The sequence below is a fragment of the Manacus candei genome, unplaced genomic scaffold (genome assembly GCF_025592945.1).
Source record: "Manacus candei isolate 608988 ecotype Guabito, Panama unplaced genomic scaffold, ASM2559294v1 h1tg000166l, whole genome shotgun sequence".
NCBI classification, from domain to species: domain Eukaryota; kingdom Metazoa; phylum Chordata; class Aves; order Passeriformes; family Pipridae; genus Manacus; species Manacus candei.
Genome location: NW_026138214.1, coordinates 268,678 through 294,966, shown reverse-complemented (window position 1 = coordinate 294,966; position 26,289 = coordinate 268,678). Strand labels below are relative to the sequence as shown.

The following is a 26,289-nucleotide window of genomic DNA, read 5'->3' as shown; positions in this document are numbered from 1 at the left end:
ATTGAATATATTCTTTGCAATCCTGTAACTCTCCAGAGCTGAGGATCTCAAAGCCATTGCCAGTGGAATCACACGTGACACACGTGACCTGAGGTCCAGGTGGGAATCAACAACATGTTTTGCTACAGCCCCTTATTTCAAGGGCTGCCATTGCTGCCTATTAACACAGCAACGGGCATTCCATAAACCCTTGGAATCACAAGGGAGGGGGTGATTTATTCAGAACCCATCCCTGACAGTACTACACCACGAAACACCAGTTTAGAAACAGCACAGCCGAGAAGAGTTCAAACCTAAAAAAACCCCAAGGGTTAGTGAACTCATTCCACTTCTCATTTGCTACATCTGTAAAGGTATTGTGGCCACAGTTCCTGGAGCTGCAACATCTGGATAACCCACTGAGGAAAAGGGTTAAACAGATCAAAACCCATTTGTTTCTTCCTTTACCCCCCACCTCTTTCATGTGTCCATGAAGCAATGCTGGGAGCCAGTCAATACTGACATGATCTAATACTGCCCCTTCAAATTCTGGCCCAGGAAAAGCCTGAATCCTGCCAGTGCTGCAGGCCAGATGGATTTGGCAACAGGCTGCAGAATGTTTCCTTGCTCCAGGAAAGCTAGAAGGAATGACAAACAAGACCAAACAGGCCCATGTGGTTTTATCTGAAATACAAACAATTCCTGTAGTGCACCAGATCTCCCTTTCCAGCTGCTTTTGCCCAGAGCATCACTCGGTCTTAAGTTCAGTGGTAATGGAGATATGGCAGCTCCACCTGCTGTGCATCTCCAGGGAGTTCAGCCTGGGACACTTGGTGAGGCACTTTCAGGGGGTCACAGAGAGGACCCTGACACCTCTCACATGCACCCAGGTCACATCTTACACATAAACTCCTATGAGAGCTTTGCGAGGTTGATAAGCTGTCATCTTAGGGAGAACTTCCTCCCCTGCATCTGCACTGTCTGTCACCAGAGGCCCTAGTAAGTGTCTGATTAGAGATTTCACATGGGAAAAAGGAAGATAATTCCAATCTTTAATACCTGCTGGAATTATCCTCTGGAGCCAGCATGGTTTCACCAAGGCAAATAGTGCCTGACAAATTTAGTGGCCTTCTATAAATGGGGTTACAGCAGTGGGAGATGAGGGAAGAGCAACTGATATCATCTACCTGGATTTGTGCAGAGCATTTGGCACTGTCCCTCATGACATCTTTGTCTCTAAACTGGAGAGATATGGATTTGATGGATGGACCACTTGGTGGACAAGGAATTGGCTGGATGTAGCACTCAAAGAGCTGCTGCCAATGGCTTGATGTCCAAGTGTAGAGCAGTGATGAGTGGCATCCTCAGGAGTCAGGATTGGGACCAGCACTTCTTAACATCTTGTTGGTGACATGGACAGAGAGATCAAGTGCACTCTCAGCCAGTTTGCCAACAACACTGAGTTGTGTGGTGGAGTCACAGGTTGGAGGGAAGGGACGGCACCAGAGGGACCTGGACAGGTTGGAGAGCTGGGTCTGTGCCAACCCCAGGTGGTTCAGCAAGGCCAAGGGTAAGTACTGCACGTGCCTTGGAGCAACCCCCCAGAAACACAGGCTGAGGGAGAATGGATGGAGAACAGCCCAGAAGAGAAGGACTTGGGGGTGTGGGTTGACAAGAAGCTCAACATGACCCAGCCACGTGCACTGGGAGCCCAGAAAGCCAACGCTGTGCTGGGCTCATCCCCACAGTGTGGGCAGCACTTGAGGGAAGAAATTCTGCCCCTCTGCTCTGCTGAGGTGAGACCCCCCCCCCTGCAGTGGTGACTTCAGCTCTGCGGCCCCCAGCACAGGAAGGATGTGGAGCTGCTGGAGCAGGTCCAGAGGAGGCCACAGAGATGCTCTCAGGTCTGGAGCCCCTCTGCTCTGGAGACAGGCTGGGAGAGCTGGGGGTGTTCAGCTGGAAAAGAGAAGGCTCCAGGGAGACCTTAGAACCCCTTCCAGTGCCTAAAGGGGCTCCAAGAGAAATGGAGAGGGACTTTGGACAAGGACCTGAACAGGACAAGGGGAAATGGCTTTAAGCTGAAGGACAGTAAATTCAGATGAGGTATTCGGAAGAAATTTTTCCCTGTGAGGGTGGTGAGGCCCTGGGACAGGTTGCCCAGAGAAGCTGTGGTTACCTCATCCCTGGAAGTGCTCAAGGCCAAGTTGGACAGGTCTTGGAGCAACACGGTCTAGTGGAAGGTATCCCTGCCTGTGGCAGGGGTGTGGAATGAGATGAACTTTGAAGTCCTTTCCAAACAAACCAGCCTATGACCTTGTAATTATCTGAGCTGCTCAGTGTTTAGTATGTGGAGTTGAAGCTATTCTGGTAATCCTGGCTGGCTGCAGGTGTTGCCTCTGCTCAGTGCCCATATTCCTGGATGTCAGGTAGTAAAAGTAAAGCTTCTCCTTCAGGGAATGCCTAACCCATGGCCTGTCCATTACTTGGGCAACCTTGTTCTCCAAACCTGGCCAAAGGAGAGCTCCCACCACAAGAAAAGGTGAATTTAGCAAACAGACTGCCACAACATGCAGTTTTCTACTTAAAACTGCATTAACAAGGCCCTTACCTTGCTCTGCCAAGCTGGGCTTCTCCAGATCTCCGTTGACACATGGCTTGCTCTCTATCCCGTCCTTCAAGGCAGGTGGTTCCCTGTTGGGTTTCAGGAGGATGTTGCTGAACGTGGGGGCCAAGCGAAAGCAGCGTTTGGTCTGGAACAGCTGGGTGGACATGGCCTGCAGGTTACTGGCTATGCTTGCATCGTTAGTGCTCAGGGAAGCTGGCCCATTGACTGCTGGATCTGCTGCCTCAGTTTTAGAGATGCTTGGGCTCTTGGAGTCCCCCAGCCCACTGCCATCCACACAGTTTTTTAAGGCCTCTTTGGGCCCACTTTTGCCTCGGCTGCTTCCCTCCTCACCCGGCTCATCCTCCATGTCCTCCAAGTCAGACCGAGACTCTTGGCTGTTCATGTCAGAGTCTGTCTCCACATCAAAAGCAGCTTCTGCTTCCTCATCACTCTTCTCTGAGCCACTCTCTGAGCCATCGCTGCCCTTGATGGAGCCCTGGCTGGAATCAGAGTCAAAGCCCTCACTCAGGTCGCTCTCATCCGCTTTCTGGGGGTGGCGGCGGCGGCGCAGACAGGAGAGCCGGGAGTATTTCTTGCTTTTCTTGCAGTTGTTCTTCCGCTGTTCCTCGCTGGGCTGATGATTGGCCAACTCAGCTTCAGCTTCCTTCTCAATTGAGTTCACAGGCTCCCGTGATTCCTGATCATCTGGATTTATAAGGAGAACGCAAGCTAAAGTCACAATGCCTCCCGCAGGCTACTGCTTGTCAGCCCTGAGCCTGGGGCACCAGGGTCGCAAAATTCAGCCACCACTTCCATCAGTGTCAGAACAAGCAGTGGCAACCCCAGAAGAGCTACTCACTTTCTAAAGGCACCTGGGGAAGCCCTGGGAAGCCGTGATTCCTACTGCCCAAGCTGTGCTGCTCTGTTATCAGGCAGCCTTAGTGCTGAATGCTGCTAAACCAACACCAAACACAGATGAATTCTAACTCTCCTCCCCAGCTTTCTACAGTCAGAGCAACCCCCCAAACAAGGCAATGACCTGACCCAATCCCTTCCTTGACCAACATTCTCCCAGCCTTTCCAGCAACCCTGAGTCACCCTGACAGCTTCAAAACCTGCAGAGGAGGGGTTGTTCATTGTTGCTTTTACCAGGAACCCTCTCACCCTGCCTTCAGTGAGGTATTGCAAAAAGAGTGTTGGCAGGGGAAACATTCAGCAGTTTTATTCTCTGCTCAATGGGATTCCCCAGAAACTCAAGTGCTGCCCTTGCCCGAGCAGAGCTGAAGTATGCTGAAAGGGCCTGTCTCCCTCAGCCCTCCTCTGCCTCCCTCAGGCCCCTTCTGCCTATCCCAGCCCCCCTTTGCCTACCCCAGCCCAGGTCTTTCACCCAAGATCATCTCCTCAGTGGAGGAGGAAAAAGGCCAGTAAAGAATAGTAAACAGAGAGACAGAAAATAAAGTCTCGGACTGGGGTAAACAGGTGATGAATGAGCTGCCAAGAAACACATAAAGCAAACTTCTTACAAGAAAGCAACATGTCCATCCTGTGATGATTCTGATACTCACAAAGAGCATCCAAACGGAGACTGTTCAGCAGATCATCCAGCTTTGGGGATTCCAGCCCAGCAGTCAAAGATCAAGATGCCTCTACCCTCACTCAGGCACTACACTACCAAACCCACGCCCAGAAAATTAGGAAAGGAAAAGCCAGCCCTATAGGCAGGCAACTGGGGAGACCCAGCTGCTGCCACGCCTGTTCTCTTACCTGTGCCATCACTCTGAAAGGCTGGGACGGGATTTTCCCCTTCTTCTAGCTCTGCCTGGAGGCGAATATTGACGTGATTTATCAGGTGAGAGAAGAGGGCCAGCGTGAAGGCAATGGCTGCGCTGTACTGCTTGGAACCTGCAACCAGACAGTGAGGTGGAGGAGGTGAGCACTAGGCCACAGCACAAACACCAGTTCACACAGCATCTCTAGCCTAACTGCAGTACTGCATGTTCATAATGAAATTTCCATTAAAGCACTGGTTACCTGCCCTCTTGAGGCTGTGAACACTCATAAGGCAGATGATGACCATGCGAAAGATCAGGAGATCAGGAAGGAAGGAGTAGCCGCTCTCATACTCTTCTTCATCTTCACTACTTGAGCCCAGGTTAGGAGGAGAGGGCAGGTAGAACAAGCACAGGTTGAAATCCTCCAGCACAGACTGGCAGAGAGACGTCAGCTCAGAATCCAGAGAGCTTAATGAGTTAAAAATAAACAAGAATTATTACTCAAGTCTCATGCTTCTGGTAATGTCTGCACAGAAACTGAACCAAAACTAGCAGTTACGCTGCGCTTTAGCACCAGGCAGGATGAAGCACCAGAGAATATACTGCAGTCAACAACAGCTATGGGAAGCAAGTGACATTAATCAGATTATGCTTTCCTCTCCAAAGCTGCTAAATTGAAGACAAATGAGAACTAGAGATGGGTCACCAGAAACCAGATGACTTTTCCCATGAGAGCTCAGCAGTGCCCATTAGGCACTTCAACGCTAAAGGAAGCAAAAGTTCCAGACGCACTGCTCAGTGAAAGTGTTATACTGCACACACACAGGACTCAGCTTTTCTTCCTCCTATGACTCGAACTTGCAGTCCTGCAAGAATATTCCAAAATCCTCTGTAGCTATTCCCTCCCTCAAAGGAAGCACCCACAGGATCAGTCCAATGGGCTATGGGGGCCTCCTAGTTACAAAACAAACCCGCCAGCAGAACTTCCGACAAGTCAGGGGGAATTGCCCTTGGGAAATTGAAGTAATTTTCAATTTTCTTATGTGCTAAATACATATTAAGTGGATATTAAAGGAGCCTTGTAGTCCCACCACGGTATAAGTCAAGGTTGGAAAGCCAATCCTACACTGGGTTGCATGAGCAAGGGCAGAGCCAGCAGGGTGAGGAAGTGTTCTCCCTCTCCATTTGGCACTCATGAGGTGGCATCTGGAGCACTGCATCCAGTCTTGGGGTCCTCAGGACAAAAAACCCCACCAAAAAAAAAAAAAGACACTAACTAAGTGGACTTGGTCCAGCAGAGAACAGAGAACATGATGTATGAGAAGAGGCAAAGAGAATCAAGTTTGTTCAGCCTGAAGGACAGAAGGTTCAGGGGTACTGTCTTCTGCTTCCAGATGCCAAAGAGGTGATTACAGAGGACCAAGAAAGACTCTCCTCAGTGGTGTACAACAAAAGGAAGGGAAGTGATGGGTACACACTGCAGAAAAGGAATATGAGACTAGATGCAAGGAGAAAAAAATTCTGTGGTGAAGGTGGTCAAACACTGAAAAAGGGACCAGAGAGGCGTGGGATCTCTGTCCTTGGATCCAGTCAAAACTCAGCAGGATGAAGCTCTGAGCAACCTCATCTGACTTCACATCTGCATCTACCTGCACAGTGAACACTACTCTGGAGGAGAACTGGACCCCCACAGGGTCCCTTTGAACCTAAACCATTCCACAATGACTTTAGGTGCAGCCTGTGTCTAAGCCCTTTAAAATACCTGCTCTATTTCAAGCAGTTAGAGGTTCATTTACAATCACCTGAAAACCTCCAGCAGAGTCAGAGAAAATCCAAGGAAAAAAAACCAAAAAACCAAAAATCACACAGCTAACAACCAGGTTTTGCTGTTTGTTTCTTTGAACAAGGTGTTTGGTTACAGATTTCCAAGCGCAGTGAACAGCCCTGCACATGTGTGGATGGTGACTCTTTGCTGTCCCATCAGCCCAAATCCAGGGCTTGCCAGGAAATAGCATTTGATGACTGCACAAGGTAAGCAAACACCAAAGGCACAGTACAGCACAGAGACAGCTGCGAGGCTCAGGAGTTCAACACTTACTGAGTGCTGACTCGATTTAGACAAAGTAATCAACCCTTTGGTATTGCAGCCTACCCTGTACAAATAGTCTAAAGTCTTGGATCTTTTGGCAGAAAGCCTCAGCACAGGCACCATTATCCGACAGGCAATAACAATTCCAAGTGCCTGCTACTGTCAGTTATCAACAGAAGATGTAATCTGCCATAACCTTACCTGCTCTTTGGCTGCAAAAGACTCTGCAGGTACATGAAGCTCACCAGCAACCTCTTAATGTCTTTGCCTCTAAAGAGATGGAAGAGAAAACACTGTAAAGCAGGTGCCTCATCAGAGATGGTCTGGTCTCACAAAGCTCTGTTAACAGGTAAACCAGGTCTCAACTGAAAGCTGCATTCTGATGAAAGTGGAGAGAAAGAAGACAGTTTATACACTGCCAACTTTCACCAATATGCCCCAACCCTTATAAACAGGCCCCAACTCCAGGGGAGAGTGAAAAAAATCTCTCATCTCAAACTAAACCTGGTATTTAGCTTTTTTCCTGAAATTATGACCTGAGACATCAAGAATGGGATCTAGAGTGGGGCTCTTGAAATTCTGGGAGCAGTCACCGCATCAAATGGCCCATCTACTGGTTCCACTTCCCACAAAGACACTACTCTCAACCCAGAGGATGACACTGGTGGCACTGCAAACCCTCAGCCTGCAACCCTCTCCTCTTCTTTCCCTTCTTACCGTTTCTTGCTTGGAGACAACTTCCTGGTTTCACATTTCTTCAGCTGGTGATACATCTTGGCTGCTTTGTCATACAGCCGCTTCAGGTTCCCATAGGCACCTTCGAAGGACACTTCAGACTGGATGCTGAGACACAAAAGAAGACACAGCAGAAGTTACTTTGCTACAAGGCTGCTCACATTTCATGTCTTTAACTCACTAGCAAGTTACTCAGGCATTGAGGCACAAGGACAGGTACCAAGTGCTGCTGTCGGCACACACTGGGCAACTTAACTCCCACTGACAGCTGCAAACCCGACTTTAGCTGCCCCACAGCTCCCACCCGCCCAGCTTACACACCTCATATCGGTGCCTTCAGGCCAGGTTCAGGTAACTGAATTCCACCCACCTCACTTGGCAGGGTGCCTCCCTCAGTACCTCCACACCCTTCCTGCCTGGCTCTCCAGCTAAGGAGAGGGCTCAGGTGAAGCCCTCCAGGTGCAGCCCTGGAGGTTTGACTGAGGCTTGCTCTCATTACCAGCCCTGCTCAAGGGTGAACTAAACCCATCTCTTTCCCTTCCCCTGTAATTCATCTGCTGAAAACAGTCCCAAGTCCAAAGTGAAGGCAAAGAGGATCCGGCATCTGCAGCAGCAGCACACTGCTCCACAGCCCAGGACGCCCAGACTCACAGGCACTCACCAGCGTAAGTAGCAGTAGGTTGCTTCCACATTGTAGTATTTGCTGCCTGCCAATGTCCCCAGCTGGTTGAAGGGCATTCCTGTCAGGAAGGAGAAGGGCAATGGAATTCACGTGGAATTCTCCAATAGCCCTGATGAAAAGTAGATCCTTTCCCCCTCACTACGTTTCCACACAGGAAGAAAGCCAGGAGACACAAACAGTAGTAAAGCTGCAGTACAAAGGTCTGGACTAAATCCTTCTGCCACCCAGGCTTTGTTTTCTGCTTTACAGAGCTTTTAGATACTCCCCACCTTCTGCCAGTTATCTACATAAGAGAGCAGAGCAAACAATGCCTCCTCCTCTGTATTAACAATGCTGCAGCCTTCACTCCGTATTTCTCAACACAGACGTCACCTTATCAGCATCTGAGAGCTCTGCTCCAGCTTACTGTGGTGCAGAAATTATTGTCACTTATTTGAGACCAGCCTATCAAAACAGCTCAAAGACAGCACGGAGAGAACACTTGGCTGGAAATGCATACTTTAAGGTAAGACAGGCCCTCCACTCCAGTGCCAATGTGTTCCCAGAAGGAGGCACTTCTGAAGGAGGAAACAGCACAATAGATTTTTTTTGCAGGTGTAAAACGTGGGACGTGACCAATAATGCTCTGCTCCTGGCAGTGGAGAGCTGGATCTGCCCTCAGTCGACAGGCACAATGTCACCACACTCAGGGAAGTCTGAGCTTCTCAGAGGTTCTCAGATGAGTAAGGTGAAGTCACTGACAAGGAGCGCCCTGGCTTTAACTCCTCTCTTTGGCTTGCCAGCAAGAGAGGTTCTCAAAGGAAGCAATCCTAGCCAGAGGATAAAAGCACTCCTCTCCCAGCTGCAGGACATAAACCTGACCGGTGCAGTACCACATTGTTTTCAGGTTGCAGCAACACAGTTTTAACAACTAAAAATTCATGGTAAGTCACTCACCAATTTGTGGTGCAACAGAAAGGGCTTGATAGTAAAACCGCTCCGCCAGCAGCTCCGTGTCCACACCTGCCAGCTCATTCTGGTAGCGAGCTGAAAGGAAACCACACACCGCACATCAGAAACCCGAAGGCAGCGCCTGCTCTTCCCCACTGCAGCGCAGCACAGTTTCCCTACAGATTAAAGACATGACAATAATTGACATACTGGCCAAGTCAACAAATCCATCAAAGAACTGTTCTTGGCAAACACAACACACAGGGTTTGTCAGGCCTGTCTGAAGTTTTTTGTACCTGCTCACACCACACACCACAAGCTCTGCCCCTTCCGGGGGGGGCCCTCCGCACTTGCAGCAGCACGTGAGCAAAGCGAAGGTGTTCTGCTCCATGCGTTATTCATCTATCCTTGAAGTAACTCAGAGTTGTGCTCTACTTTCCAGTACCTCAGACTATATTCTACTACAGCAGAGTGTGAAATCTAAGTCAAGTCTAAAATATCTGGCTGTGGCTAGACTGGACTTTATTAATTTTTTTCTTTTTTTTTTTTTTTGTTTTTTGAAAAACATAGGCATTTTGAAAACCTTAGGTGACAGCACTGTGAAGAGGTGAACATGTTTCTCTCCCACCACTCAGGTAAGTCATTCTTACTACCCCACAAGACATTTATTTGCCATGCCATTTTCAGGCTGATTCATGCACAATGATAATCCCAAACAGCTTTCACCAGCTTGGAGGCTGCAGAGTGTCAGACACACGTACCCACGCCGCACTTTCAAGAGCTGCTTTCCACACAGTACATGCTCACTCCCACATATTCACAATCAAGAAGCTGACACACCACACACTTCAGGAGGGCGTCACTGTGGGACAGACATGCCTGCTATAAAAAGCATGACACACAGCCAGGCACAATGACAAAAAACCTGGGGCCTTGCAGTAGCAAAACTCTGGACTGATGCACAATATTGCTTAAATCTGATTTTCTGTCCCACTGGTGCTGATGGCAGTGGCTCCATAAAGCAAGTCAGAACTGAGCAGTCAACTTGCTTTGAGTTTCCTTTACACTGTCCAAACCACGTAAATAAAAGAAAAGGTTTCCATTTTTACACACTCACAGCTGGTTATCAGCAGCAAACTCCTCATCTACCTGCCGAAAACCAAAGCTCCTGCAACTCACAGCAGTTCAGCCATGAGGATTTCAGCTTATCCTGTGACAAAGGGGTCAGAGGGAAACAGAATCTGCAAGTAACCTCAACTGGTGCCTAACAGTGACGGCCTTGCATGGTACAGGCACCATCTTTTTCCTGTTTCAAAGGCTGCCCTGAGAGGCAATGCTGTTCTTACCTAGATCTCCCAGGTAAACTAGACATCGGTGACATGCCATCTGTGCCCACTCCATCTCCTTCTCCGATGCAGACACGGGCTTCTTGCAGCCTACAAGTAAACATGAAATCACTTATAGCACCAGGTGGAGGCTGCTGGGAAGACACAGGAGCCACCCATGCCTCTGCCCAAGACACCCAAATCAAAGCCCCCACAGTCAGACCCCACTGCTGACTGCTGTCTGGGGCACCTTATAGAGCAGCCCTGGGTCACTCTTGTTGTCAAAACGTGGAAAATAAACAGAGAAAATACTCACAGACACTGCTGTTCACCCACCTGCCTTGGACACCCTGCTGACCGGAGCAGTGTGTGTGACCACCTCACCAACAGTCACAGAAATAAATGATGTCACCTTGTCTACAAGGTCTGCTGCAGTGACCTAGCTCCATCTGCCCTCAGATGAGAGGACAAAGGCCAATTCCTGTCTACAGGATCATATGATCATGTCAATACAGGACTGAACACAAGCTACTAAAGTTGATTTCATTAGCATGGCTAATGAGGCTTTTGGATGGGAGCGGGCACATATCCCTGGAAGCCAAACAAACTCCGTGCACTGGCACTGGGCAGCAGCACACAACAGGGACAGACCCTTCCCAACACTGAAGATGGAAATAAATTCATTGTCTCAAGACCAAGATCTAGACTTAGCACTGGCCAATCAAAAGAGAAGTAAAAGAAGGAAAAATCAGGACAGAAATCTGTGCTGTGGACAGGGCAGCTGGAGTCAGTTAGAGAGAACTGCCTCTGGACAGTGCTGCCTTTGCATCCAGGAGGGAACCAAGCTGGTGACAGGGCTGGAAGGCACACCCTGGGAGGACTGGCCATCAGCTCCGGGCTTCTCTAGGTTGGAGAAGAAGAGGCTGGGGGAGACCTCATCACTCTCTGGAGCTTCCTGAAGAGGTGAAGGTGTCAGTCTCTTCTCCTTGGCATCCAATGATAGGATGCATGGGAATGGTTCAAAGCTGCATCAAGAAAGGTTTAGACTGAACATAAGGAAGCCTCTCTTTACCAAGAGGGTGGTCACACCCTGGAATGGGCTTCCTAGACAGCTGGTTAATGCCCTAGGCCTGTCAGTGTTTAAGAGGCATTTGGACAATGTCCCTGACAACATGCTTTAACTCCTGGTCAGCCCTGAGTTGCTCAGGCAGTTAGACCGGAAAATTGTTGTAGATCCCTTCCAACTGAAATAGCCTTGTCTATTCTATACTAAACTTACAAAGAAAAGGCAGTTCAGGCAGTGGAAAGTGTCAAAAGCAACAGGGGAAGGCTGCAGCCAGCTGATCTGAACTAACTGAAGTCATCAAACGTGACTCAGTTCCTGGGAAGGGCATGTCCCACCTCCACCCAGCCAGCGTGGCCACAGTTCGGCCACAGATTAGGAGGCAAAGGCTGCTGCGCCTGCGCCTCCTCCCCGGAGAGTGTCCACCGGGCCACTCACAGCACAGGCTGAGGCTGGGTTCAGTCTTCCTGCTGCCAAAGACTCCCACCTTCTGGAGGAGAAAGTTCCCTCATGCAGGAATCCCAAAGAAGATTTTTAAGACTGATCCAGTCCTCACTCTGCCTCCCCCCTGACTGAGGTTAAAAGGGTCAAAAGGAAATCTGGAGACTGCAGTGAGGAGCTGTTCCCACTTACCAACAGGTGTTGTATGAGTGGCATTATAAAAATACACAGCCTTAAATCTGTGTCCAAGTGTGCTGTTGGACCTACTCTCCCTTTTTTTGCTCTGAATCCTCTTGCTCCCATTCACACAACCATCGAGTTGTGCCCACCCCAATCTGTGGTTCATACCGGATCCTTTCACATCCATCACTTCTGGATAGGCAGGGTTCCATCTCTATTCTCCAGTTACATGCCCACCTGCCACATCCTTTTAATTAAAGAGTCCAAACACACCAAGAAACTTGAACAAGGGGAGCTTTTCACATGCAATCACCCCTCAGGGTACAAACTCACCTGGAATGTGCACTTTGAGGATTTATTAATTCTGCAGTACAGAGATACATTTCTCAAAGCAACAGTTGCCAGGAACATCTGCCTCGTAAACCAACATTTCAAAGCTGATAGTGATACCATCATGTCCCAGAACTAACAGTAGGATCTCAGCACCTAAAACCCTTCTTTTGTTAAAGACACACTAACTTTTCTTAGCCAGGTGCTGCCTTCCTACCCCCTGCCAGCTTTAAGCGTATCAGTTAAACCCTTGCTAATACAGTTCACAAAACACATGGAGGTTCCATTTCTCACCCAGAGCCACCCAAACAGAAACATGAGCCTTGAGGCCACCAAGCACAACCAAAGGCAAATGGACACAGACCACTACAAGGCAACTGAGGATGTGAATGCACAGGTGGCCTTGAGCTGCTTCAGGACTGTAAACACTCTTATTGTTCCTCCCCTAACAGGTACAATACCTCAGATTCCCCTGCACCCAAGGGCATGCACAGAGATCACCTGAGCCAGCTGACATGAGCTACAGGACCCTCCTGTCCAATACCCAATAGTGGTTTTAAAGCCACACAGTGAAGAGAGCACAGACAGAAGAGGGACCAAGAAGAGGAACAGTGTCTTACAGTGACTAGGATGTACTGAAAGAAATGTGTTGATTTCAAGAACCTATTCCTCTGTCTGTTTTAATTAAGCTTTTAAAAACATTCTGTACGGTCAGTAGAGCTCTTCAGTTTTCCATAAAAATCTGCCATCATCAGACACTTACTAAATAATTTTCTAAAACTTTTTTCTGCTAGAAACCCTTCTTTCTTCCCTAATATAGTATTATAAAAAAGAAGTGCCATAGAGAAGAAAGCAGGACAGTCTGTTCTAGGCAAATAACTTGCTAATAATCCCTTGAATGCTGAAACAAACATGGACTCGTGCAAGGTGAGGCCACCTGTCTGGGATTCAGCCCTGCCCACAAGCCCAGAGCACAAACCTATGAGAGGGTCCGTGACGTGCGTCCAGTCGATGCAGCACTGCAGCTCCAGCTGGTAGTGAGACTGGATGTAGAGCAGGAGGTGCTGGTAAAACCCTATGCCAGCCACCAGGTGAGTCCGGTACGCGCACTCCAGAGTGCTGCGGCTGTGGATGTGCTGCGAGAAGGAAAAGGAGCACGTTAATGCAGTCTAGGAAGCAAGACAGTGGGTAGCTCAGCTGTTAAGTGGTTTTGCACAGCTCTGTACCTCCTGCTCAACACTGTTGCCCCTAGTGGTGTTTACTAAGGGTCAACATCAAGGAGAAATACTTGCACCAACAAATAAAATCAAGCTGCCTGGTTAGAGCACCTTAAATATGCCCTGACCCCTGGATGACCAGGAGAGCTCACAGCATCGGAACACTGTGAGGACCTTCCAGTGATCAACTCTCATAAAAACAATCAGAACTACTGATGAAGCCTCTTAAAACCACTGCTCTACATGGAGAGATCTGTCTTATGAAGTGGGGAACACAAAAAAATCAGCGAATTCTGTTGAAAAGCCCTCTGCGATGGCAGCTCTCTCAGCAGCCTGTTAGCACTTACCTGCCCACTGCTAAAGGCACAGGGAAGCTCCATAATAATTCGGGAGCCCTCAGCTTCCCGCCCTGGACTCAGACCACAACTCCTCCAAGCAGATGAAGCTTTCAACTTGGCCTTATTCACTGCGCAACCACGGACCTTCTCATGCCAGAGCCATAGATACCTGCCTTTTTATTTGTTTTAATGAGCTGGATAACTTCATAGTAAACTTTTCTCCAGAGCAGTTCTTCTGCTTTTCTTCCATAATCCACTGGATGCAGGAACATCAGCTTCACGCACAGCTCCCGCAGCCTGGGACAGACAGCAGAGCATTCATAGTGAGCTGCTGCAGCCTCAAGAACAGCTGCCACTACAGAAGCATGGAATCCACTACAGAAGCATGGAATCCACTACAGAAGCATGGAATCCACTACAGAAGCATGGAATCCACTACAGAAGCATGGAATCCACTACAGAAGCATGGAATCCGCTACAGAAGCATCCGAATCCATTACGATGGCTAAGCTAGGACATGCGGTGATGATACAGCCTGGATCACTCCCACAAAAGAGCACCTGGAAAAGCTGTACACCCAAACCAGTACTCTGGGCTCAGCTGGCCAACAGTGACTTCCTAAAGTGCAGTAATGACAAGAATTGGCTTGACAGCTTAAAAAATGAGTAAGAATAATCCTCTCTGCTTTGCACCCCCCAAACCTGATAAAAGATGTCACACATAAGTAAAAAGTTTCTGCCCCACAGTTTTTATTACAAGGAAGGAACCAGTCAACACAAACACAATTTATTTCTATCAGTGACACCCAGGAAAGCATCCAGCTACAGACTGTGTGGTTAATGCTGATCAAATGCAGGTCTGAAATCTAGCCTCTGCTTCCAAAATCTGGAGGTATCCCAGGTCAACAGGCACACAACAAACCAAATACACTGAGAAACTCCAGATTCGACAGCTCCACGTGTTGCTTCACACGGATTTTCCCCAGCCAAACACAAAACACAAGTATCCTGCCCAACTTACTTGTTCCTCAAGCTGATGTTCTCTGGCTTGAACACGTCCTGATACGCTGCCTTATTGCCAAGGATGAGATCCAGTCGATGCACGGCCTCAACCACTGCCCTGCATGGGAACACAGAACCAAGAGTTTCAGGACAGTGGGTGAGCTGGGATCACTGGGGTGTCCAAGTCAGTTCCACTGTCAGCACACCACCCTGTACCACCACACCACAGTCACTGTGTGATTAAAACAACTGACTGAATGCTAACAATCACTATTTTGATAGGAAGAATCAAACCTCCACCAATTCCTGCTTCCTTACCAACTTGCCTATGAAGGGAGGCAAGTCAAATTACTCATTTCCCAAAACTTCCCTGTCTTCGCTACAAGGATTCACTGGTTAAAACCCTTAAAGAAGTCTCAGTGACAGGTAACAGAGATATTCAAACCCAGTCTAAAAGAGGAAATTTGTTTTGAGGTTTTTTCCCCCCGAAAGCCAGTTAAGAGAGAGCAAGCAACCTCCAAACTTTTTGAGTCATGCATAAATACTTCTGTGAATCACTGCCCAAGACTTTCCTCTTGGAGGAGGAATCCCACACCACGTGCAAAACTCAAGCACTCAAAAGTTTGTAAGTTGTGAACAAATCAGACCATTCCAAATGCTGCAGTGAAATGGTCCCAGGGACTTTCAGCAGCATTAGTGCTGACAGAAAGAACCTCATCAATAGCTCATGGACCGCTCGATAAAGCACAATCAACCGTCAACCCTTGTGACACAAGAAGTCACCTCCAACCTCTGCCTGTGCTCTGCCCCTATCCAAGGTCACTAAACACACTCCTGAAGTCAACTCTTCCCAGCTGTTGACTCTACACGCTCCTCTTTAAGCAAGCCATCCCTCAAGCCATCAGCCACAAATTCCACCAATCCTTGTTCTCCCCCTCGGCCCATTGTCATTCCTTGTTTGCCCCACACCTGAGCTGAGCCCATCACAGCCTGAGAGCTGTTGGAACAAGGAGCTGAAGAAGCTGTGATGTGCTTGTCAAACACAGAATGGGGCAGCATCAGAGCATCCTGAGGTGCTGTGGCCAGACTGCTCCCCCTCCCAAAATCTCCATGCCTGCTCAACAGGAACTGCCCCGTCACACTTGCAGCACCAGTCGTGACTGAACCTGCTGCTAGTGCACTGATGGCCAGATGGAGCAGGGGGCCAAAACAAGCCACAGCCTATGAGCCCATGTGCTGGGGAGACTGAAACCACCACCACTTCCTTGAAAACTACAGATATTACTGCAAAGTAACTGATAGTTTTCTATGCTAGCCCCTTCCCAGCAAAGTCAATCTTCCTTCACAAACCCACGACAACAAAAGTAACCTCCCTGAAAAAAAACCAGGACATTCCAGAGCTCGCAGAGGAAATGTCCCATCTCCTGCCATGCCACAAGAAGCCTCTCACCCAAGGTAACTGGAAATGTCATTTCAGTAACCACAGAACCTGACAGAAGAAGGAAGCATGGGGAACAGGAGCGCCTTATGCAACGCCTTGAGAGATCAAAACACCACAGAGTTGAACAAACTTCTTCCTGAATAATCATGAAGAAAACCAAGGAGGGAGTAAGAATCACACACAAAATCCTGCTACGTCCTCAACATCCAGCCCCTCCTGCTCACTGACCTCTTTCTCACATGGCCTGAAGGGCCTTTGCAACCTCTGACAGCCCAATATCTTCAACAGCAAGGAAGTGAATAAAAAATATTTTGGTTGACGGGTAACAGGCACTGAGTATGCAGCATCCAGACAAGCTCGTAGTGGGGAGGGGGCACACTAACAAGCCTCCTCCAGTTTAGTTTCCCCACAAAGCACAGGCCAGGCACATCTCCTCACTGCAGCCTGGGACTGCTGTCCTGGCTGCGGCTCTCAGAGCCCCTCCCAGCACACCAGGAGCTGACTGGCTTCCTGTGCAGGAGGGTGACCAGGGGAAAGGGGAACTGCTGGTTCATTTGATTCCCAGGGAGAACTATAGGAAAACTACAGTTGTTGCTTTCCAATATGGGCAGACTCCACCTCTTCAAAGCAGCTGTAAAACCACATTCACAGGTGTGAGCACCAGTGTCCAAACCTTCACATGCAAGTTAACTGTATTTGGAGCCTCAACATTGTCTCCTTCTCCTGACATTTATTCCACTCAAATTCCCTTATGGGCACACAGTCCAAGTTCTCTCACAGCCAAATAAGGCTCTGATTTTTTTATATCCTAAGGAAGGGTCACAAAACTTCGTCTAAGAATCCCCCTGAGTTCAGCAGTGTCAGAAATGCAGCACAACAGTCCTGAAATGGCAGGAATTTCTCGAAGAGCAGTTGCCAGACCCCCTTCCCAGTGACCAGCAAACAGACAGCTATTGACCTGCCAACAATATCCATGGGCAAGAAATGTGATCGAGCCATGAAGGAAAGCCTACTTATATGCACCAGGACTCAAAGCCCTGCCAAATTAGAAGTACAGAAAAGTTTCCTTCCAGGGATGGGCTGATCAGGGACACTGAAAGGTATTTCACTTTCCCCTCAAGGTGGCCCGGAGGGCATCTCCTGTACAACCTTGTTTCCTACAACAGCCTAGGATGGGCACATGCAGACACTCGGTGCCTCTGCTGTTCTTCCAGGGTTTGTAAAGGAAGAGGGAGTTGGTGACTGGAGAGCAGCAAGGTTTACAGGCCGGGATGTGGTTCCTGAGCCCTAAGACAGGCCCCACACTAAAACGTAGACTTGTCCACACGGGCCCCGTGGTGCTGCTTGAAGAGGAGGAAGCAGGAGCAAAGCAGAATCTCTGACAGCTGGTGATGACCTGCCAGGATCTGAAGTGCAGAGGAAAGGGGACTCAGTGAGGACAAAAGGTACAGGAACCAGCCTCACTGCAGAAATGTTGGAAAACAGCAATGCAGGCCCTATGGACCACGCACTGGTAAAAATGCCCTTCAGCATCTGTGCCCGGACTGGCCTGAGACCATGGGCTGAACTTTACTTGGCAGTTAAGAGGCCAAATCCTGTCCCAGGACCCATTTTTCTACCTGCTGGGTTTAAAGGCTGCTTTCAGACAGCACATCAGAGCCACAGAGGAGGCAAATCAGATGCCAGTCTATTAAAAGAATCAAGTACAGCACATGGAGCCAAGCAGGGTGGAAACGGGCCAGTGCCAAGTCCTCTCCAGACACGCAGACACCGATCTGTCCCCTTCCCTCTGTGCCATTAACAGTCTGGGATGGGGCAGAACAGCAGGCAGAATTATTTGTCCCCTCTCTGTTTCTTTATTTAATACATCACTAAGAGCCACAGCCTCTGAGGAGTAAGACATTCCTCAAGGAAAAGACCTGCAGCCGTTCATCTCTGCTCTGGCACGTGTCAGTCACAAATTACAGTGCCCGGAACAGGCTCTAGACAGGAAGAGTAACACCAAGTACACAAGCTAATGGTTACCTAGAAACCTGTCAAATAAACCTGGTCACCCAAAGCTACAACATGCATTGTAAAAGAGTACCCAGGATAATCCAGTTGCCACATTCCAAGGTGAAACTTGGGAACTATCAATACAGGAAGATATGGAAAAGATCTAGGAGCACCCTATAAGAGCAACAGACACCCTCCTCTCCGAAAGGACACTCAAACATGCTGCCAAGGACCGTGGGGACCTGAACTCAACTCCCACAGGCAAACACAACACTGATCCCACGGGATCACAGTGCAGAGCTGGGACTGTGACAATTCACACCTGTGACTCAAAGGCACCGCTTGATGCGACAGCCACGAGTTCCCAGAGACCACACTGACCACACAACCCAACGGGCTGCTCCCAGGGCAGGAAGGTCCTGCTTCACCCAACCCCAGTCCAGGCTCAAACAGAAGGACTGACAGGAGACTGTTGAGGTGGGAACTTGCTCACAGAACTCTCAGCTACGGAGAAGGAAATTTGTGGCCACTGCAGGTACTATAAATTCTGCACTGAAATCACAATGCTTCCTTCCTCCCAGCTAAAGAAGAGCCATCCCTGCAGGAGATGGGGTTTCTTTTTCTGCTGTAAAAATGCTCCAAAGCAACCACACACCTTATTCTGCCATAAAGATTCAAACAGAAGCAACCCTTCCTTGTCTGGATGACAATCCCTCATCTGGTCACAGGCCATTCCAGTGCCAAGAAATGCAGCCACTGCACCTTCAAAGTGCAGGAAAGTGTTTGCACCGAACACACGATGAAAACAGAGAAATTCCAGTAACCAGCACTCAAACCTGCAGTTACTGCCTGGTATTCCTGGGCATGGACCCTGCCAGAGGCCCCAGCAGAAGGCAAAGCCTGCCCTGCTGCAGGAGGCAAAGCCTGCCCTGCTGCAGGAGGCAAAGCCTGCCCTGCTGCAGGAGGCAAAGCCTGCCCTGCTGCAGGAGGCAAAGCCTGCCCTGCTGCAGGAGGCAAAGCCTGCCCTGCTGCAGGAGGCAAAGCCTGCCCTGCTGCAGGAGGCAAAGCCTGCCCTGCTGCAGGAGGCAAAGCCTGCCCTGCTGCAGGAGGCAAAGCCTGCCCTGCTGCAGGAGGCAAAGCCTGCCCTGCTGCAGGAGGCAAAGCCTGCCCTGCTGCAGGAGGCAAAGCCTGCCCTGCTGCAGGAGGCAAAGCCTGCCCTGCTGCAGGAGGCAAAGCCTGCCCTGCTGCAGGAGGCAAAGCCTGCCCTGCTGCAGGAGGCAAAGCCTGCCCTGCTGCAGGAGGGCAGTGAGGTTCCACGAGGTGAAAGGACATGGTCAATGTCACCGAGACAAAAAGAAACAGCCCCCAATGTAAAAATCCATGTCTTGTCTTCATCACTTGGCTCATCTTTGAAACCCACTGTTACTGCTGGAACTCCACCACGGGTCTGCTGTACTGACAGAGAGCTGGAGCCAGAAGAGGGCAATTTCTGGGCCACCCTCACAACATAAGGCATGAGTGGAGCAGAGGCAGCTCGGGGCTGACAGCAGGACACCCTCATCCCATGGGACACCTCATCACATCGGGGGCTGGGCTCACCGAGGCTAGCACGATTGCCCCAGTCTTGTCCTCTGATGCCATTTCCAATGCACAGTGTGGGGATACAGGAGCAGAGTCCCAGGGAGTGTTTTATTGGGAAGATCTGCAGCTGGAGCAGTCTTGCCCTCCAGACAGCACCAAAGTGCTCTGGCTCAGGCTCCTGCTCATCCCACCCCCTTCTCTAGCACATACCACATAATCCCTGCCTACTGCCAAAGCCAGGGACACCATCTCCAGCCCCCCTCTCCCTGGATGACCACACATCTCACCCTCATTCCACTGTATCTCAACACCTCCTCTCCCCTCAGCCCCCACCATCTCCCACCCCACCTCCCTCAATCCCACAGAACTCCTTTCTCCATCCCCCATGTGTGACCCATCCTCTTTCCCATGACCCCCTTCTTACTCTCCCACCTGCCTCCTTCCCCGTCTCTCCATTCTCCCACTTTGCCTGAATCCCCCAGCGCCCCTTGGTTTGACCCATCTCCCCTGGAGCCCCCAGGCCCCTTTTCACCATTGTTCCCCCCCATTTGTTGCTCTGGATCCCACACAACCTCCTTATTCCCCTTCCCTGCTCCCCAGTCTTCCCTAAACCTTCCCCTTCTCCTTTCCCTTTGCACTGCACCCTTTCCCTGGATTCCCCGCCCAAGTTCTTCACTTTAATCTTTCTCTAAATCCCGCTACCTTCTTTCCCCGTCTTTCCTGAACGTGCCTCCGATCCCCCTCGCCCCGTTTCCCCAGGTCTCCTCCGGATTCCTCCCCCTGCCTCATTAATCCCCGCTGTTCCCTCCATTCCGCAGTCTCCTTCCCCAGCCCCCCCCCCGAACCCTTCCCTGACAACTCCCCCACCTTCTTCCCTTCCATCCTCCCTAAATCCCCCTGCCCCAGTCCCCAGACGCCGCCTGACCCTGCCCAGCTCCGTTCTCCCCCCCCGGTTCCCCTCCCCAGACCCTTCCCCGTTCCCCCAGTGCCCCCCCCCTTACTCCGCGCTGACCCTCCGCAGCCTCCCCTGGATCCCCCGCGCCCCTCTCCTCACCGGTACAGCCGCTTGGTGTGCAGCACCTTGGCCTCCGGCTCGCCGCTCTCGCCGGCGGCCCCGCCGCCCTGGCTCATGGTGCCCGCGGCGGCCTCTCGGCCCGGCCCCGCGGCCCCCTCAGCACCGCCCGCGCCGCCGCCGCCGCCGCCCCCGGCCCCGCTCGGCCGCCATGGCTGCCCCCTGTCCCCCGCGCCGCTCTCGCGAGACTTCCCGCCGCGCCGGGCAGGCGGGCAGGGCGGGGGCGATCGACCCTCGCGAGAGCAGGCGCTCGCGCCCGCGCCAGCACTTAGTGCTGGCAAACATGGCGGCGACGCGGCGTCATCTCGCGGGACTTGCGCACACACACGCGGCCGCCGCTTTGCCAGCACTTAGTGCTGGCAAACATGGCGGCAGCGGCGGCAGTGAGGGGATCCTTAAAAGCCAAAAAAACCCCCAACTTTCTAAGGCTCTTTTTGAGTGTTAGAAAAGTCAAAAATCTTATTACGCACGCCCCATGCGTAGATGATGCCTAAAAGCCAGAAAACAATTCTCTTTAGACTGAATTTTTGAGTTTTAGAAAGCAAAAAGCACTCGTTTATTACGGCACGCCCGGATGCAGAGGTGATGCCTAAAAGCCAAAAAAACCTAAGATTCTTTTTGAGTTTTAGAAAGCAAAAAGCACTCGTTGATTTACACTGGGTGCATAGGAATCATTTCCAAAGTACACATGTCGAACTATATATGTGTTACAACTTTATGCAACGTTATACTGTTGTCTAATTACAATATTTGGACTACCTCATCTGTTAGACCCACTTCTAAAACTGTCCCTCCCTCAGTACCACCCTCTACACACCTCTTGAATGTGAGTCGGACGTCGCAAAGGACCACTCCTTCATCCTGATCTCACTCTTTGTCATCATCTCTGCCCTTCTTGGAACAACTTCAAGGCTTCTGAGGTCTCTGAATAGCTTTGACTCCATTATATCAAGCTGTTATGGCTTTTTTTTCTAAGCACATCTTCTACAGGCAAGATGCTCTAAAAGCCTTTATCTGTTGGAATCCTTGACAAGAAGGTTAAGCAATATTTTCAGAAATTCAACACAAAGGTACTTAGCTAAAGTGGTACTAAAACTGCTAAGGGCTATACCAAAATCTATATAATATGTATTTAAGGCATCACAGGAATATTTCACAAAGGTTGCATACCGAATACATTGGTGTTACAACTCTACACTACCATCTAATTACAATATTCAGTTTTAATTACAATATTTGGCCGTTACCTCGTCGGTTACACCCATCCCCAAACCCACCCCTCTCATCGGACCGCCCCCGTCCCGCCTCAGACACGCCTCCCGAATTGGAGTCGGTGGTCCCCTCATCCTTGTCTTCCTCATCTTGTTCCTTGGTCTTTGGCATAGCATCACACTTTCTGGAACGGTTTCAAGGCTTCTGAGCAGCTTCGGATTGCTTGTATCAGGTGTTGTGACTGTTTCTCAGTACATTTTACAGATAGAAAACCTCTTCACCTCATTAAAGCCCCGTGTTTGTTGAAATTCTTAATAAAGAACGCCAAACAGCTCTTCAAAAAATCCTGCACAAAGCTACTTAGCAAGCTAAATGTACTGATGAGCTATACAAAAATCTTCTATAATACAGATTTTAAGGCATCAGAACGGGGGGAATGGAGCAGGAACCCCTGCCGGTGGCTCCCCCATGGGTGTCTTCAAACTGAATTGTCTCCAGGATGAATCTTCTCGCCTTTTGTAAAAGCAACCTACAAGAGAAGCTGCTCAATAAAAGAGAACTCCATGTTTCAAGCACTGTGTGAGATTGCAAACACAAATAAAAAATAATTTTTTATTGAAAAAAACCACAAATTTTGTGACACAAATAAATATGCATTAGGTGGGTGGGTAATATGTATTAGACAGGCGGGGTCATGTAAATTTTACTTTCCAGAAGAAGAAATTTAGTGTTACCCTTTAGTGCGCTTGAGTTGCAGCAACTTCCAGCTCCCACCCTCGCAGAATAAAGAATGCCTAAACAAGGACTGACAATGTCTCCTTTCTAAACAGAGAGCTTCTCATTTAAACTCGGCTTTTAAAATTATCCTATTTCTTGTAAAGGAATATTGGTCCCATGATGGACTAGAGTAAAACAAACAGGGACACTGGTTCAAAGACACTTAAAGATTTTATTTTATTGTATTATACCTACAAAGTGCAGCTGTGCTTGTTATAGATGTTTACTTTGGAGTATACATCTTGAAAGTGGCTAAAAACTCAGAAAAGAAACAACATATTTTTCTAGTGATCACCTGAAGAGTTTGAAACTGAGCTCATTTAAGGCAATAAAATGAAAAGCTAGTTTATAAGCTGTCTCATGGTATAAATGACCAGCCCACCAGCAAGCCACATCCATAAAACACAGGGACGAAACCACCAAAAATGCAGGCTGATAAGAGTATCAAAACCATACGCACATTACCCACCTCAAAGCAGATATTTTATTTCAGTTCGGTTATTTCATTGAACTCCAGGAGCCCCGGGGGGACTCCCGGGAAGGGGCGGGCGCAGAGCCTCGCCCGGCCGGGAGGACCCTCCGCCCGCCCCTCCGCCCGCCCCACCTGAGCTGGTCCGACAGGTTTAAGGTTCAGAGGCGGCCGAGAGAGCGCAGGAATTCTCGCCGGCTCCCGGCAGAGCGGCCCCGTAGCTCCCCATGGCCCCCCGCCTCTGCCCGAGTGAGTCCCGCAGCGAGGGGAGGTGGTGCCGTGGGGCGGTGCGCGAGCGGGGTCGGGCTGGGACTGGGGCTAGGAATGGGGCTGGAAGTTGGGATGCGGGCGCTGGACGTGCGGAGGCCCAGGAAGCTGCTCTATAGCTGCACTTCCGTGTGTGGATCTCGAAGGGAGACTCGTGCCACTCCGTGCCTCAGTTTCCCCACACCTGTGGCTCCTTCTGGGGATGCAGGGACGAATGTGTACAGAGGGAGAGATTTTCATTGTGGAGGTAACACCCGAGACGAGCAAAGAGACAGGGATCCCCTAAAGGGAAACATCCCCTAAAGGGAAACAATACAGGGCTCTGCCTGTGCCTCCTGCACCCCGTGAAGGGCACCTGGCAGCCCCCTGCACCCACCTCACATCAGTCTCGGCTACAAGAGGCAGCAAACCTGGCCCATCCCGGCTCTAGCTGGGTTCCCAGGCACAGCCAGGCCACCTCTCCCCGGGGCTTGGGTGGCGCTGGCACAAGACAGAGCAGTGGAAGAGCTGGTTGTATCACCCAGCTGCTCCAGGGTAACCAGACTGTGCCCAGCCAGAAACTCCGGGGTGTTTGTCCAGCAGGGGAAGCCATTCCCAGCCAGACCCAGCCCCCCAGAGCTCGTCTGGCCCACCCAGACAGTCCCTGATCCCTCTGCCACAGCCCAGAGTGTGGGCATACCAGGTGTTGCTCTCTCCTTGTAGTGCACAGACAGGTGGGTGCTGGGGGCTCCAGGGGTGCCAGTTTGCCCCTGTGACCCCAAACCTCTCATTTCCAATGTTTTTTTGTCTGTCTCCTTACTCCTGGTGCAGGGTGAAAGTAGAAGAGACAGAAACCTCATCCCCTCTCAACACAAGTGGAGCAGAGTGTCAGCAGTCTGCAGCAGTGCAGACCTGGCCACTCTCATGGCTGCCGCAGACCCTGTCCTGCCCCCCGAGGAGGTGGCTTTGCTGGAGCTGGGGGAAGTGGCCCTGGACAAGGTGCCACCAGCCCTGGATGAACACCTAGAGGACCCTGATGCCACCCTGCCATGGGACCGGTGCCAGCACAGCGCCCAGGGCCAGCCAGAGCCTGCAGAGGCAAAGAGGCGCTCGAGTCCCGAGGGGGGCCATGAAGACCCCAAGGAAGCTGCTCCCACCTGCCCACCAGCCGAGGCTGAAGAGGATGAGGAAGGCCCTGGGCTGCCCGTGATGGCAGCCCACGTCTTTGTGCCCATCGACCCACAGTGCATCGAGCAGAGTCCCTGCAAGCAGAAGCAGCACCCCACTCCATGGCCCCAGGAGGAAGGCAGGGGGGGCCACATTCCCCCCAGCAACAGACCCAGCAGCCTCCACCACAAGCAGGTCTTCCTCCCCCTTGGTCCCTCGCGTTATCAGGACCCCCTGGGCTTTGAGGGGCGCGTGGCCAAGCCCCCGGCTGAGGCGCCACAGTGCCCGTGTGCCAGGGACTGTGGCTCCAATAACCTCAAGGCCGTGGCCTCAGTGGTGGGGGCCCTGCTCCTCTGCCCCTGCCTCATCTACGGCGCCTATGTCTTCCTGCCCTTCGACGCTCCGCTGCTGCCCACTGTCAGTGCCCGCCTGGTCTACACGCTGCGCTGCGCCACCTTCGCCACCTTCCCCGTGGTGCTGGGTGAGCCAGGGGGTTGGGGTACAAGCCTCTCGCCTCTGCTCTGGGCCATGTGAGCCCCAGGACTGTGGGAATCAGAGCTGGGGCCAAGCTCTTTGCGGCTCCACTGCTCCCACTAGGTGCAGCAGGTGGAGTTTTCCTCCCCTCTCTAGTGCTCCTTAGCCCCACTGAAGCTCCTCTGGGCACCCGCTCAGCCCCTCTCTCTGCCCCCCAGGGATGATTGTCAGCGGCATCTCCCGCCTCTGCTCCTCTGCCCTGGAGCCCTTTGGGGAGCTGCAGCGGGAGGTGGAGATCCACCGCACCTACGTCTCCCAGTCCATCCAGCTCTTCATCCTCTACTTCTTCAACATGGCCGTGCTAGCCACCTACCTCCCTCAGGAGCTCCTCAAGCTCATCCCGCTGCTCACGGGGCTCTTTGCCATCTCCCGGTAAGTGGCTCCTTCACCCTGGGGCACCGCCAGGCTCTGTCAGCACCGGCAAACGCCATCCCTTGGTGCGACTCCTGCTCTGGCAGTGCCTCACTTGGCCAGCCACAACCAGGGAGGGTTCTTCATCTGCACCCTGCTTCCTGCAGTGGCCATGCATGGAAAACCCTCCCTGGTCAGAACCCCCAGGCGAAGCTGGTGCCGGCCCCATGGCATCACCCCCACTGAGCCCGCACCCTCTGCCCTCTCCAGGTTGATTTTCTGGCTGTCCTATGCCATCAGCCGCTCCTTCCGTGCCTTCGGCTTCAGCATGACCTTCCTGCCGCTCCTGGCCATGCTGCTCTGGAACCTCTATGGCATGTTTGTCCTGGAGCCTGAGAACCTCCTCTCTGTGGCAGCACCAAAGCCCGAGGGCCTCTCCAAGGAGAGCGGAGCCAAGCTCCGGCACTGGGGGTGAGGGAGGCCCGGGAGATGGGGGCCTAGACCCTGAGGGCTTGAGCCCTCTTCGCTGCCCTGCCCAGAGAGCCTCGATGGCACAGGGGTGCTGGCAGATCCCGCTGGGCCCTTGTTCCCTGCCCAGACATGGCAAGGTTTTGCTGTGCTGAAACCCTCCCCACCAGGAGTCTACTGCAGGAGGGCAAACAAGGCCTGGAACAAGACCCAACAAGCCCTGTCCTATGGGAATGGGGTGAGATTTGCCTCCCTTCCTGCTGGAGCCGACTTTGTCCAATAAAGCCCT

At 51.1% G+C, this 26,289-nt stretch overlaps 2 protein-coding genes across 3 annotated transcripts in view; one reads left to right on the top strand and one right to left on the bottom strand.

Moving 5' to 3' along the window:
• Window positions 1-20,865, bottom strand: part of SMG5 (SMG5 nonsense mediated mRNA decay factor) — a 31,328-nt gene extending 10,463 nt beyond the window's left edge. Inside the window, exons 1-12 of one of the 2 annotated variants that reach the window (XM_051773154.1) lie at window positions 20,759-20,865; window positions 14,707-14,805; window positions 13,860-13,983; window positions 13,111-13,267; window positions 10,139-10,228; window positions 8,799-8,888; window positions 7,842-7,920; window positions 7,163-7,288; window positions 6,647-6,715; window positions 4,616-4,824; window positions 4,349-4,486; window positions 2,588-3,289 (exon numbers count right to left, since the gene is read on the bottom strand). In XM_051773154.1, coding sequence (XP_051629114.1) covers window positions 2,588-3,289; window positions 4,349-4,486; window positions 4,616-4,824; window positions 6,647-6,715; window positions 7,163-7,288; window positions 7,842-7,920; window positions 8,799-8,888; window positions 10,139-10,228; window positions 13,111-13,267; window positions 13,860-13,983; window positions 14,707-14,805; window positions 20,759-20,835 — 1,960 coding nt within the window. In that variant the 5' untranslated portion in view covers window positions 20,836-20,865. The other variant, XM_051773156.1, reaches the window with a different exon arrangement.
• Window positions 20,866-23,342: 2,477 nt separating this feature from the next.
• Window positions 23,343-26,289, top strand: TMEM79 (transmembrane protein 79). Its single transcript, XM_051773224.1, has 4 exons — window positions 23,343-23,483; window positions 24,312-25,128; window positions 25,340-25,553; window positions 25,803-26,289. Exons 2-4 carry the CDS (start codon window positions 24,405-24,407, stop codon window positions 26,005-26,007), a joined length of 1,143 nt encoding a protein of 380 aa, XP_051629184.1. The 5' UTR covers window positions 23,343-23,483; window positions 24,312-24,404; the 3' UTR covers window positions 26,008-26,289.

Coding starts and splice junctions, on each gene's coding strand:
- TMEM79 (XM_051773224.1), top strand. CDS start 24,405: ATGGCTGCCGCAGACCCTGTCCTGCCCCCCGAGGAGGTGGCTTTGCTG. Junction 25,129..25,339: donor CACCTTCCCCGTGGTGCTGG/GTGAGCCAGGGG, acceptor TCTGCCCCCCAG/GGATGATTGTCAGCGGCATC. Junction 25,554..25,802: donor GGGCTCTTTGCCATCTCCCG/GTAAGTGGCTCC, acceptor TGCCCTCTCCAG/GTTGATTTTCTGGCTGTCCT.